The sequence below is a fragment of the Diutina rugosa genome, assembly GCF_008704595.1.
Source record: "Diutina rugosa strain CBS 613 chromosome Unknown scaffold14_size250082, whole genome shotgun sequence".
NCBI classification, from domain to species: domain Eukaryota; kingdom Fungi; phylum Ascomycota; class Pichiomycetes; order Serinales; family Debaryomycetaceae; genus Diutina; species Diutina rugosa.
The window spans coordinates 148,158-162,382 of record NW_022995174.1 but is presented as its reverse complement, the minus strand read 5'-3'; the positions used below and the strand labels follow the sequence as shown (position 1 = coordinate 162,382).

The 14,225-nt window shown below is 49.9% G+C and overlaps 6 protein-coding genes across 6 annotated transcripts; 3 read left to right on the top strand and 3 right to left on the bottom strand. All coding sequences in view use genetic code 12, as the record gives it.

Moving 5' to 3' along the window:
* Positions 1-697: 697 nt before the first annotated feature.
* On the top strand, positions 698-1,909 carry DIURU_004369 (SCF ubiquitin ligase complex subunit; the record flags this gene model as incomplete). The annotated part of the gene is made up of 1 exon (XM_034157234.1): positions 698-1,909. The coding sequence occupies one exon, from the start codon at positions 698-700 to the stop codon at positions 1,907-1,909; it is 1,212 nt and encodes a 403-aa protein (XP_034010861.1).
* Positions 1,910-2,299: 390 nt separating this feature from the next.
* DIURU_004368 (AAA family ATPase) lies at positions 2,300-4,543 on the bottom strand (the record flags this gene model as incomplete). The annotated part of the gene is made up of 1 exon (XM_034157233.1): positions 2,300-4,543. One exon carries the CDS (start codon positions 4,541-4,543, stop codon positions 2,300-2,302), a length of 2,244 nt encoding a protein of 747 aa, XP_034010860.1.
* A 267-nt stretch (positions 4,544-4,810) lies between these two features.
* On the bottom strand, positions 4,811-5,800 carry DIURU_004367 (uncharacterized protein; the record flags this gene model as incomplete). Its single annotated transcript, XM_034157232.1, has 1 exon — positions 4,811-5,800. The coding sequence occupies one exon, from the start codon at positions 5,798-5,800 to the stop codon at positions 4,811-4,813; it is 990 nt and encodes a 329-aa protein (XP_034010859.1).
* A 229-nt stretch (positions 5,801-6,029) lies between these two features.
* KEX2 (kexin) lies at positions 6,030-8,807 on the bottom strand (the record flags this gene model as incomplete). Its single annotated transcript, XM_034157231.1, has 1 exon — positions 6,030-8,807. One exon carries the CDS (start codon positions 8,805-8,807, stop codon positions 6,030-6,032), a length of 2,778 nt encoding a protein of 925 aa, XP_034010858.1.
* A 1,272-nt stretch (positions 8,808-10,079) lies between these two features.
* DIURU_004365 (alkene reductase) lies at positions 10,080-11,303 on the top strand (the record flags this gene model as incomplete). The annotated part of the gene is made up of 1 exon (XM_034157230.1): positions 10,080-11,303. The coding sequence occupies one exon, from the start codon at positions 10,080-10,082 to the stop codon at positions 11,301-11,303; it is 1,224 nt and encodes a 407-aa protein (XP_034010857.1).
* A 1,105-nt stretch (positions 11,304-12,408) lies between these two features.
* On the top strand, positions 12,409-13,632 carry DIURU_004364 (alkene reductase; the record flags this gene model as incomplete). Its single annotated transcript, XM_034157229.1, has 1 exon — positions 12,409-13,632. One exon carries the CDS (start codon positions 12,409-12,411, stop codon positions 13,630-13,632), a length of 1,224 nt encoding a protein of 407 aa, XP_034010856.1.
* Positions 13,633-14,225: the final 593 nt, after the last annotated feature.

The following is a 14,225-nucleotide window of genomic DNA, read 5'->3' as shown; positions in this document are numbered from 1 at the left end:
GGGGATATTACTCAGCAGGACGCCGTCATCGCTCTCTGAGTGAGTCCGCGATCGCTAGCCTTACTGGGTTTATGTGCAGGCGAGAACTTTTCGCAAATTGTGCCAATGACTCCAGCGGTGATCGTCAGCCTCGCGCATCGTCGAAATCGTGTGAGGCAAATGGTAAAGCCTGGTGAGACAAGCAGTGTAAAATGATGCATATCATCGACATACAATCTCTTTCTGAAAAATCTGCAATCACCATTTAATGTCGTTATGGCATAGAATGGCGGTGTCAGGTGTTATTGGAGCGCAATTCCGGGTCACGTGTGCCGCAAGTGACACTTTTAATGGTGCTAACCCCAGTGGCGAGTGAGCCGACACTACCATTAACTCTTGACGAAAATTCTTTATCTATTTGAATTTAATTATTCATTAGCCACAATATTCACCAGCCACGTATTTACGATGCAAATTACTTGCAAATTTTCAATGATAGAAAGTCCTTGTTTGGTTACCTCCTCGAGGCGCTCGCCTCTTAAACATTGCGCACAGGCGCCCGGGGGGTTATATCGACTTGCTTCAGCAACATCGGCGCTTCAAATAACTCACGCCACACGCCCCGGATCCCGCTGGCACTATCCTCATTCTCTTATACCTCAAGGTCCACCCTGATCGCCGTGTTTTTCGTTTTGTTTGACCGGCTGAGGCGCTCACGATGATGGACGACACCTCGAAGCAGGCGGTGGCTTTATTCGAACAGGCCGCCGACAAGGAGTCCCACGGCCACATGAGCGACGCTTTATCATTATACCGACAGGCGTACAAGCTCCACGAGCACGTCGACCAGCTTTATCGGGCGCAAATGGTGCCGGCGAAGATTGATGGACTACGACAAGAACGCGGCAAAAACGCCGGCGTCCGTGTCGACGACGACGCCGTGCTGAGGATAGACGTCGACAAACTCCTTCGGCTGTTTGAGAATGTGGCTGCCGAGGCTCCTGACGGCACCAACGACGATTCTCATCTCACGATCAAATTGGCAAAAATGGGGCTCGAAGAAGACGACGAAATCGTCGATCTCCAGCCGATCCTGCCATTGGAACACCTTCCAGAGGACGTGTGGATGAACATACTTGAGATTCTCGTCGCTACTGACCCGGTGGCGTGGTTTAAGTGGCTGATTTGCTGTAAGCGCCACGCCTATCTCGGACTCCTGGACCACCTGACGGTGTGGCGCCAGTTGTGCTACCTCATATACCCCAAGCAACACTGGGCGGAAAACGTATACCTGCGAACATTGGCGGATGAAGTGATCCCAAGCGATTTACTCAAAGTGCTCCCTCAGTACGATAACCTGTGGAAAGTAATGCTTAAGACTCGACCATTTATTAAATTCCTCGGGTGCTATATTCTGGCCGTCAATTTCTATTCCGAAGGTGGAAAGCTGGAGTTCTCTAGCTCGTGGACTAACCCCGTGAAGATCACTACTTATTACCGCTACCTCCGGTTCTACCCTGACGGTATGGTCGCCAAAGTGCGTACTCTGCTTGAACCGACAAAAGTGGTACCTCAGCTCCTGCGACATAACCAGCTGGTACGTACACTGGCCCTCCCTGAACTGGGCCCACTACAAGTGGTTAAGGACCCCCACATGATCCAACACGGGCGTTGGACCATCAGCTCCGAGGGGCGGGTGGTGGTGACCATCGACAACGCCAACAAGTACTACCGCCTCGACTACACCTTCGACATCAAGCTGATCGGCGGGCTCATGCGCCACGCCAAGCTCTCGTGGAACAAGTGTGTCGGCACCCGCAAGAGCCAGTTCCTCAACGACGACCGCGAAGGCGAGGTCGAGGAGTTTTCGTTGCGAAACGAGAAGCCGTTCAAGTTCTCTCGCGTCGCGTCGTACACTTACACAAACTAAACCTGCATCCTTGAACAACATAGACACTTAATACAACATATTAGACTTAGGCCTGAGTTTACCATGCTTCAAATGTGTAATCACCTCGGTGTTGTATACATTGGGTTTGGGTCGACAGTGCCTATCATTTAGAGATCTAAACACATAGTAGTGGGAGTTGAGAGGAAAATCTGTTTGAAACTTAATCGAATATCAGCTGCACTTTGGTCGTCGATAACTGCGTTCCTTCGTGATCACCATACTCATGATAGTGATTCAAATATGTGAATGAAAGCGGCTAACTTCCTCTCAGAGAATGCCATATCCTTTCAAAAACTGGTTACTTGATTTCTCCAAGATGATAATTATAAGAAGGTCTATTAAATCTATATATTCGAAATAACGATGCAATTAAAGGTTGAGGCCGCCGCGGTTGGCAAATTGGCGGTAGTAGTCCAACATTTCCGGAGTGATCCCCTTGGAGATGCCCTCGATGGCGTGTTCAAAGTGTCGCTTATACACCCTGGTGGCCAGTTTATCTTCCATGATCGCCGCAAGCCCCGCTTCCTGACACAACAATGCCACTTCGGCCCCCAGACAACCATCGGTGGCAGCAGCCAACTCGGCAATGTCTACGTCATCACCGAGACTAAACTTTTTGGTGTTATTACTGATGATCTGAGTCCGCGCTTCCTCATCGGGAGGAGCAACATAGATGTGACGGTCTAAGCGACCGGGACGTAAAAGAGCCGGGTCAATTTCAGTGGGCCGGTTGGTGGCAGCCACGATCACCACACCTTTCAATTCTTCCACCCCATCGATCTCGTTAAGCAACGATGTAAGCACATTCAGCCCCGTCAGTGTCAGCGCCAGCTCTCGGTCAATGGCAATGGCATCGATCTCGTCAAAGAAGATAATCAGAGGAGACGCGGCTCGAGCCTTGCGGAAGATTTCGCGGATGGCCTTTTCCGATTCACCCACGTATTTGTTCAAGATTTCGGGACCTTTGACGGCAAGGAAATTGAGTCCTGATTCAGTGGCAAGCGCCTTAGCGGTCAACGTTTTCGAGCACCCGGGAGGACCATAAAGAAGCACCCCCTTAGGAGCCAGCACCCCAAGCAGGGCGAAGGTATCGGCGGCTTCCAACGGCAATTGGACTACTTCTACAAGTTTCCGCTTGAGCTCGTGTTGGCCGCCAATATCGCTCCAGTACACCTTGGGAGTTTCCAAGAAGATCTCCCTCATCGCCAGCGGTCTGATTTCGGGTAAAGCAGCAAGCATATCGTCTAGTTCCACTTTCGGTTTACCGTTTTTGATGGTGTGCATTACCCCTTCCCGGACCAACGCCGTTAAATCGGCCCCGACATACCCATGGGTTTTAGACGCGATTAGTTCAATATCGTCTTCACTCAAGTTTTGACGTTCAGGGTTCATTTTCCCTCGCAATTGCTTCATTAAAATGTCGAACCGAGCATTGACGTCAGGAATGCCAATCTCCACTTCCTGGTCAAATCTCCCGGGACGTCTAAGCGCCGGGTCGATGCTATTGGGACGGTTGGTGGCCCCGACCACCACCACCCGACCCAGGTCTCCGAGTCCGTCCATCATCGTAAGTAACGTCGCCACCACTCTCAGCTCAGTTTCACCAGCATCGTCGCCGTTTCGGTTGGGAGCGAGTGAATCAATTTCGTCCATGAATACGATCGAAGGTTCAAACCGACGGGCCTCAACGAAGAGCTCGCGAATGGCGTTCTCGGTCTCCCCTAAGTATTTGGAGACAATCAGTGGTCCGTTTACCGATAACACGTGGACCCCCGGCGTCTCCTGAGCCACACATCTAAGCAACATCGTCTTCCCCGTACCAGGAGGGCCATGAAGCAAAATACCGCGAGGCGGGGAAATGCCAAAGTCAGCAAATACTTGCGGGTGATTAAGTGGCGTTTCGATGTTTGTTTTGAGTAACTCCACTGCCTGAGAAAGACCACCCACTTGGTTATAGCCAATAGGACGAGGAAGACGAGAGTATTTAGAGTAGTCAACACTGCCCTCCGTAAGATTGACGGAAGTCTGTTTCTCGTGGTACAAATACACTGGCAGCACCAGCAGCACGTTGGCTTCGGAGTCAAGGGAAAGCAGAGCCATTTGGCTAGCGACATCGTGGTTGACATCCACTATAGTGATTTGGTGTCCATCAACGCCAAAGGAGAGACCAGGAGCGATGATCCCCACTGAATCTAAAGCCTTCTTCACGTCCTCCTGAGAGATATCACCATTAGTATTGATTTCCACGTCTTGGGCATAGGCTGGTTGTTGATTAACTGGAGAAAACACCACACGGTCCCCTAAGAGGAAACCCCCCCAATGACGCAAAGACTCCAGCATAAGCACCACGTTGGTATCCACCAGATCCGTCTTATCCGCTTCGGCGACAGCGATGACCCCATCAAACGCTCCCACGGCTTTACGGACAATGATCCACTGGTTTTTGCCATAGCCTAATTGAGCGAATACGGCAGCATTAAGGGTGACTTTGGGGACATTTTTCAATCCTGTGGCTTGGGGACGAAGGATATAGCTTTCGGGAAGCTTCGGTTGCTTGACTGGCTTTTCATCGCCGGTAGAACCAGAGGATTTCTTCTTCGCCTTCGAGCTCATCCTGGTAGCGCTGCCACTCGCGATGGACCCTAGACCGCGTTATCGGGGTGCGACTCGCACTGATGCTGACGCACTGTGGGCTACATTCTCAGGGCCTTATCACTCTGTTTATGATACTATGAACTCACATATTGGTTCAGTAAGTATGATTTGAGACGAGAGAAGAGTGAGCTTTCAGTACTGATGTAGTACTTTTCACTGTGAGGGCGGGATGCAGCCTGTAGTAGAATCAGTAGCTATGCATTATGAATCAGTAGACCATCAGAGTTACCAATATCTTGGAATTCTCAAGGGTTCAATCTGTAATTGCTTACAAGCTGCGACGTAATGAAGGTAGGGTATAACGGCTGAGATATCAATCTCACCACAAAGTTTTTGGATAGCGTTAAGAGTTCTCAATGAACCCTTTGACGCTAGCTTTTCAAAAACTATTTCCACCTGAATTTGCAGAAGTACACTGACCGTTTTTCGAGGCGATATGTCATTGTAAAACTGAACGATATCGCTTTCCGCCTTTGCCAACGTAGCTGTGTCAACTTCGTCATTGTATCCACAGGCTTTGGCGACGAAGATGCATAACCAGAAACACTCACAAGCCAGATAAAGTTTGCCTGATGACGACCAAACATCAGCCGGACTAAACTCTTCAAGCGATTGATGACGTTTAGGACGCTTTTGAGGGGGTAGTATTAGTTCGGTATCGTTCGGTGATGTAACCTTTTTGAGTGACGGCTTGGGGAATGTGGTATAGTTAACAGCGGCATTGTTGACATCGGCTTCTGGTACACCATAATGATTCATATCAAATCGAACTATCGGTTTTTGAGAACACTTTATGGGACTACTGATAATAGGAGAGTCAGGTCCCACGAAAGTATCATCATCATCATCATCATCATCATCATCATCATTCTCATCTATCGAATCCTTTTCAAAATCACTTAAAGAAGGATTTGGTGTCAGATTATTTAGGGTATCGTCTTGAAGTTTCCCCTCCGTGGTCTTCGTAGGCAATGGTAATTGGTCAATCACATCCTCGATAGGGTCTGATTCAGGTGCTGAGTCTGACTCTAGGTTTGAAGCGGGTTTGGTGGTTGTTGGTGTCGGAATAGGAGTAGGGAGATCACTTTTGGAGGCAGCAAGTTCTTGAATTGATTGGGAAGGGGCTAGAGGTTGAAACTCTACTCCCATCAATTCGCACAACTCTTTCACTTGAGGCAATTCAAGCACGAGCACTGCAAATTTGCGTTTATCCATGACTAATAGATGGAAGCGACAGAGGCGGACTGACCATCAAACTATACAGACGACGCGTCTCTATGGACGCTATTGACGTTTCATTGGTATCGTATCAGAGTATGCACATTAGGTCACGATGAACCGCGTCATCTATGTTTCACCATATGCGAGTCGCCCCCTTTCAATCTACACCCAGTACATATAATTATAGCCTAGTATTCGTCTACCATAAAAATCTATCAAGCTATCACCGACGATCCAGACTAAGCAACTTATTTGTTTCGGTGGCATCCTCGTCCTCCTCGGGCGTCGGTTGCGACGACAAGTCGTGGTGGGAGTCCAGCGATGTCCGCTGGTGTTTAGTGTCCTTGAGCGGCACCGACGGCGCCACGTCCTCCTCGTCACCAATATCGAACATGGTGTCGGCATCTGTAGGGAGGTAATCGGCGTTGAGCTCGTCGTACAAGCGTTCCTCGTCGCGACGCAAGTCACGCGAGTTGTGGCGGTGCAAGTTCACCAGCGCCTCCAGATCCAGCCCCAGATCCTCCAGGTCGGTGTAGTCCTCGCCGGGGACGACATCAAACTCGTAGTCGTCGCGTCTCCGGCGTTTGCGACCCCGCATCGGCAGTTTGGAGAACTTCATGAATGCAATCACCACAATGAACCCAGCCACAGCGAGCGCAATGAAATACATGCCGGTGTGGTCTACCACCAGCTGCTTGTTGGACCCTTTGTTAGCACCATCACCCGGTTCGTCATCCTCGGGTTTCTCCTCAGGCTTACCTTCCTCAGGCTTGTCCTCAGGTTTATCTTCTTCGGGTTTATCTTCGGGTTTATCTTCAGGTTCATCCTCGGGCTTGTCTTCCTCAGGCTTGTCTTCTGGCTTGTCCTCCGGCTTGTCTTCAGGCTTATCCTCGGGCTTATCCTCGGGCTTATCCTCGGGCTTATCCTCGGGCTTTTCTTCTTCAGGTTTGTCTTGTTCCGGGTCAGCAGTGGGCTTATTGATGTTAGGCTTGTCGGTGGTGTGAGGGGTATCATGAACCGTTTCCGAAGGCACCTCCAGGGGGTTTTCTTGGCCCGATTCTAACCGTTGACGCCGCACGGCAGCGTAGTCCTTGTCCAAGTCGTACTTCTCAGCCTTGCTGGCATCTTCGCTTTCACCCCACAACCGCAATTGCCAGCCGACAAGCTCAATCTCAATATCCTGACTGCGGCCGTCGTCACCGTACACTTCGAGAATCCAGTCCCCATCGCCGGGCTCACCCCAGTGAGCCACCAGCATGAACGTCCATCTGACAAAGCCCTGGTTCTTGGAATCGCCGCCACGGAATGTCGCGAGCGTCGACACCACGCCTTGCGGACTGATCAAACGCACACCGGTGGCACCACGGCGGTTACTGTTGATGTTGACAACCACCGTCACGTGTTCCACGCGCTTCATGTTCATCGCTTTGAGGTCATCTTTAGTCACCGTCACTTTCAGGCGGATCAACTCTTGAGGTGGCGCCGGTTGGCCAAACTTTTTCGGTGTTTGCGTGATCTTTTGGTTGACCTCGATCAAGTCGGTGTACAACCACGTTTGCGGGTTGACATTCTTCCACGTCTTTGCCGTCTCCACCAACAGGTAGGCGTCGATTTTGCCAAACCCGTATTTGGAGGAGAACTTACGACCACTGCCGGTGACCTGGTACGCGCCGTTGTCTTCGTTAATGGGAACGGCCAGGTGAAGCACACAGTACTGCATATCCCGCCAGGTCAACTCGGGGTTGGCGGAAAGAGCCAATGCAAATATACCGGCAGCAAGCGGTGCCGCCGCCAGCGTGCCCCCGTGTTTGGCCGAGCACTTGCCGTCGATGTCGGTGGTGTGGATGTGTTCGGGACCACCCGAGGAGTAGGTAACGCACATCACTGCCGTACAGGCTTCGGCGTAATACGGGTGGTTGTTTTGGAAGTCGATGGCCCCCACGGTGATCGAGTAGATGGAGTTGGTGTAGCCGTCGAAGTTGCAAGAGTCGCCGCTCAACGCCCCGTTACCCAGAGCGAAAACATAGACGGAACCCTTGCCGCCACGACCATTTTGAATGGTGTTGATCATCGCCTTTTTGACAATGGGAGGCGGGGCAGCCAAAGTACGACCGTCGTCGGTGGGACCCCACAGACACAGGTAGATGTCGTTGACGTCGGAGCCAAACATCATCGCCTGGGCCTCGGTGTCACTGGAAATACGTCCCAGAAGGATGCGGATCCCCAGTACCGTGCCGTTGAAGGCGACACCGACGCCACACACGTCGTTTCTCACGGCAGCAATTTCACCGGCGCACCGAGTGCCGTGGTAGTCGTCACTTAACCGTGGCCAGGGAGTGTTCCCAGGGTTGTTGTAGTCCCACAGCCCCTTCATGTTGAAGTTATCGGCGAGATCAGGGAGGCGGCCATCGACACCGTCGTCGACGACGGCGACATTGATGTTCTGCCCCGCGTTACCCTGAGCCCACACACCGGTGACGTTAACATCGTTACCGGGGTAGCGGCTGTTGATCAAGTGCCACTGCTCGACGAAAATGGGGTCGTCGATGCCAAACTGCTCCAGCGCCTGGCGGATGGGCTCCTGCAGCAGGTCGGTGATCGTGATCACTCTCTTAGTAAAATAGTCGGCGTCGATGGGCACCGGCACCCGTTTCTCAATGTGCAGTTCCTCGATAAGCTCGACCAGTTTTAAGTGGGGGTTGGCCCTAAGCGCCGAGGCCTCGGGGTAGTCTCGGGCCATCTGGCGGCCCTCGGTGTTCAAGTTGCCGAAGAGATCGCGTTTGTGGGCCAGTTTGGCCACGCTGAACACGTAATGGTCGTCCCACAACTGCAGTTCGTAGCGATATCGGGGGTGGTCCTGTTTGAACGCCACGAGCGGCTGGCTCAGCGTCGCGGTGTCGAGCTCGACGATGAAGTAGTCCCGGGCGTCGTAGTCCCGGGGCGGTGGTGGCAGGAACGCCGCCACAAGGTGGAGCGCTACCACAAGAAGCCAGGGGAACATGGTCTCGGATACGTGGTAGTGTTGTCAGTCGACGTGGCGCGCGTGGATGCGCCCTTAGCTGACAACCACAGAGCAAAAGTAACCCGGGAAAAAGTAACAGCATTATAGAAAGAATGCGATGATGACGAATTGCTTACAAAGTAGAGATGGAAAATAGATCGAATATCAACTTTAAATATTTGGTTACGGGGTTAACTCGCAATAACACACCTCCTTGGATGGGTGCGTTTTTTTCAGCCGGTTTTGTGACACATTAGGCTATTGACGTGGAAAGGGTTTTTTTTTTTTTGTAGATGGTAGCGGTAACCGAGGGCAAATGAAAGAATAAAATTTTAGAACAAAGCGTGCCAAGCATTTGCTTACTATGGGGTACACCGTAGAACCAGAACCTTCATGTGACATTATTTCGATTCTGAGTGAGTGTACTGCATATATGTTCACACCGACGATCGGGGGTAAAGGCCCTTGTCGCTCAAGGTAAGGGTCATCAAAGTTACGTGCGATTATCTCGAGAACCAGCGTCTACTCACCAAATGTCCGCTAACAAACATTGCTCCAAAAGGCGCATAGACCAACGCTGTCAAAATTCGACTCAAACAGATCATTTTGGGAAGTGAAACCACATTTTTCGAAATCTTACGTAAAATTTCGAGCATTGCGAATCCATTTTTTCAGAACCCCGACTCTGCATACTTAGGAAAATGATTACCCAGCTCTTCAACTAAAACATTGCCATGATTACTCTTCTTCGTAAATGCCCTTCTAATTTAACAATTTCATCCACCAAGCCATATTACTGTAAACTCTCTCACTGACTCTAGTAGGACTGCTTGATGACATCACAGCCAACCGCTAAACTTTTATAGTCACAAAATCGGTTGTGGCGATCAAACCGTGCGATATAGAGGCATCACCAAGTCAACAGGCAACTTTGACGTGCTGCAATGTCCGTTGAAAATGTCGCAACCGCCTTACAGCACACGGCACCAAAAAGAGGGGCTGAGAGGGGTACCACGTTTTTTTTTGCCTCTCCATAACAAGACATCAATAATTCAGTGAAGTGACACAATATGAAATGACAGGGAATCGGCCTAAACACTACTAGATCCACTTTGCAGGTCTATTATAGCCAGGTGTGGTTCCTGTTGCCACTGGCTCCACAGTCACGTGTATGGCTGCAAAAATTGTGGGAGCGATTGCTGACAAACTGCGACTGCCGCCCTATATATACCCCACCACCCACATCTTAAACTCTCCATTACAACCAGATACATGACTAAAGACGAGCCAAGACCGCTTGGAGACACCAAGCTCTTCCAACCCATCAAGGTGGGTACCCATGAATTGGCCAACCGCGTGGTGTACGCCCCTTCTACTCGTTTGAGAGCTCTTGCCAACCACGTCCCCTCTGACTTACAAGTGCAATATTATGATGAAAGACTGAAGACTCCCGGTCTGTTGCTGATCACTGAAGCTACTTTCGTCAGCCCCCAAGCGGCTGGGTATGCTCACGTGCCTGGGATCTGGAACGATGAGCAAGTGAAAGGATGGAAAGCGGTTACGGATAAAGTCCACGCTAACAAATCTTTGATCCTGGTACAATTGTGGAACTTGGGACGTGCGGCTGATCCCAAAGTGTTGAAAGAAGAAGGTCAAGACTATGTTTCAGCATCGCAAGTGTATGATACTGAGGAACGGAAACAGGCCGCCGAAGCCGCTGGTAACCCTTTGAGAGCGTTAACTACGGAAGAAGTGGACAACTTGATCGAAAAAGTGTACCCGAATGCTGTGCAAAAAGCGTTGGAAGCGGGGTTCGACTACTTTGAGTTACACTCGGCTCACGGCTATTTGCTCGACCAGTTCCTCCAATCTGAGTCTAACAAACGTACCGATAAGTACGGTGGATCAATTGAAAACAGAGCGAGACTCGTGTTGGCTCTTGTCGACAAGTTGGGCGAACAATTTGGCTACGAAAAGATTGCCATTAGAATTTCTCCTTGGGCCCAATTCCAGGGGATGAAGGGGAAAAACTCTGAAGTGCACCCTCTTGCTACTTTTGGCTACTTGTTGTCTGAATTGCAACGTCGGGCCAACGACGGTAAGCAGCTTGCTTACGTGTCAGTGGTGGATCCTCGCGTCCAAGGTAGCAGTGATAAGGAAACTGACCTTACCTCCGAAAGTAATGATTTTGTCTCATTGATTTGGAAGGGAATCATTATCAAGGCGGGCAACTATACTTACGATTCTCCCAAGTTCACCAGATTATTGGAGGACATTGAGGATGACCGCACGTTGATTGGGTTCTCTCGTTACTTCACGTCCAACCCGGACTTGGTGGAGAGATTACGTAAAGGTGAAGAATTGACTCCCTACGAGCGGGTGTTCTTCTACACTCCTTCCAATTGGGGTTACAACACTTACAGTAACTATGATGAACCGAAGCAGCTCAATGAAGCTGAGGAGAAGGAACGGTTGCCAAAGCCGATCAAGCCTTGAAGTTATACAATGGGAGCAACTTATACGAGATATGACAAGAATAGACACATTTGGATTTCAAATAGTAAGGCACTACCATTCCGAACCGATGGTCGATCTACACTTAAGAAGGATGTGATCTTTCAAATATTAAAGTGATTTGTGATGGCACGCAAATGAAAACTCGAGAAGGCTCGACGTGAGGCATTATGCCTTTGTTCCTACGTGATAACCTTATTTTTGTCTCATCGAAAACTGTGGCTTCAAGATACAGGCGCTGTCAAACCCCGTTGCGTTTGTAAGCACACAGATCAAACGATAGTGAGTATCGGACTTTGAAGGTTCAACTATACGTCGCTAGTTTTAGGGTTTACTTGACGCTACTTGATCAACAGGATCTAATTGAGACCAGCCGTGTACAGGTTCAACTCTGGTTTAGTAGTACATTGACGTAAGAGGAACGCGCCAGCTATTTACAGCCATATAAATTTTATCAGTACGACGATGACCTAGAGCAATCGTTGCCGATGCTAGCTAAGCCTTAAGCTCACTAGACAAATGGATACGAAAAAGTGATAATAGAGATTTTTACAAAAATTGTATTGGTCAAAATTCGACTAGGTTGTTAGCCGTATATGAAGCCACACTATAATGGTACAATCAACATGAGCGTTTTTCCACACAGCATATTGTTGCCGAGGATAACCGTTAATCGACGCATGCACATCTCAGGGTTGCAGCAAAAGAAAATCATCGAAAATCTCGCGATGCCTACTCCGATCCCGGGATCATCGGAAAATTGCGGCTTCACCGTAGTGCAAAGAACAGAGGGAAGCAATAGCAACTATGAAAATATGAAGGATCAAGAACTAGTAGTTTGATGTATACGATCTTCGTATCCTGGTTAATTCATCTATGTCTTGTAAATGAAAAATTTTGAGCATCGGGGGGTTTCCTTTTTAGTGGGTTGACGTCTACCCAGCCACACCATGGTTGCGTCGCCACGTGACAGCAACGGCTGCAAAATGGTACGTGCTGACAAAAGGTGCTTACAAATGTTGACACCGACGCCGCACATAAATACCCTACCCCAAGCCCTCGTGTCGTCTCCATCAATCCCATTCATATGACTAAGGAACAACCGAGACCTCTTGGCGACACCAAGCTCTTTAAGCCCATCGAAGTCGGTGCCCACACTTTGGAAAACCGCGTCGTGTACGCCCCCACCACCAGATTCAGAGCGCTTGCTAACCATGTCCCTTCGGACTTGCAAGTGCAATACTACGACGACAGACTGAAGACTCCTGGTCTGTTGCTAATCACCGAAGCCACTTTCGTTTCGCCTCAGGCCGGGGGCTACCCGAACATCCCCGGGATCTGGAACGCTGAACAGCTGAAGGCATGGAAGGTCGTCACTGACAAGGTCCACGCCAACAAGTCGTTTATGTCGGTGCAATTGTGGAACTTGGGGCGTGCTGCTTTCCCCAAGGTGTTGAAGGAAGAAGGCCAGGACTACGTTTCGGCGTCGCAAGTGTACGACACTGAAGAGCGTAAAAAGGCCGCTGAAGAAGCCGGTAACCCCTTGAGACCTTTGACCACTGAAGAAGTGGACAACTTGATCGAAGAAGTGTACCCTAACGCCGCCAAGCAAGCGATGGACGCCGGCTTTGACTACGTTGAATTGCACTCGGCCCACGGGTACTTGTTGGACCAATTCTTGCAACCCACCACCAACAAGCGGACCGACAAGTACGGGGGTCTGATCGAAAACAGAGCCAGACTCGTGTTGTCGCTCGTCGACAAGTTGGGTGAGCAAATTGGCTACGAAAAGGTCGGGATCAGAATCTCGCCCTGGGCTCAATTTGAAGGCATGAAGGGCAAGGACGCCGAAATCAACCCCATTGCCACTTTCGGTTACTTGCTTTCGGAATTGCAACGCCGGGCTAACGACGGTAAGAAGCTTGCCTACGTCTCCATCGTCGACCCGAGAGTCTCCGGGATCGAAGACCAGACCGTCGACTTCGCCTCCGAATCAAACGACTTCGTCCCCTTGATCTGGAAGGGGACCATCATCAAGGCCGGTAACTACACCTACGACTCGCCCAAGTTCACCTCGTTGATCAAGGACATCGAGAACGACCGCACTCTCATCGGGTTCGCTCGGTACTACACTTCCAACCCCGACTTGGTCGAACGTTTGCGCAAGGGTGAAGAATTGACCCCGTACAAGCGTGACCTTTTCTACGCCAACTCCAACTGGGGGTACAACACTTTCGACAAGTACGGTGACAATACCCAATTCGACGAGGAAAAGGAAAAGGAACACTTGCCCAAGCCCATCAAGCACTAGATATATTTATAGACCATTGCATGCATTTCATTTGATCACATTCCAGAAGCTAGCACTTACCATACATGGAGCCCATTGAACTCGTCCGCCTATATCTTCGCTTAACAATAGAGTATCTTGAAGTCATTCGCCAACTATGGGGAAGTAGTAGTTACCAAATGACGTTATGTCTGCAACTATCCATGCCTTCAAGCATTGTGTCACCTAATTGAGTCAGATCTAAAAAGGGGGCTCAACTTAGCGGCATGTGAAGTGATTCTATTAGTCATGTTTTCAGATCCAAGCGAATGACGCCATTTTGATCTTCGAAATCTTGAAGGCTGGTCTGTGCTGGCTTCAGTAACATTTTTCATCCACGGGATCATTGCTCAAACCCCATATCTGGAGAGAGGAGTTGGAATTCGATCTCATGTACGCGATGTTCTCCACTTTGTCGGGTTCGTGACGCTTTCGGGTTAGTGTTTGGTTGTTATATGACCCCATCGGCTATTTCACTACACCTCAAATAACTGGGCAACGGAAACTACCTATTGAATCACAACGATGTGAATGGTGAATGACCTCTAGTAACAGAGCCATTTAGCCCCACCCAC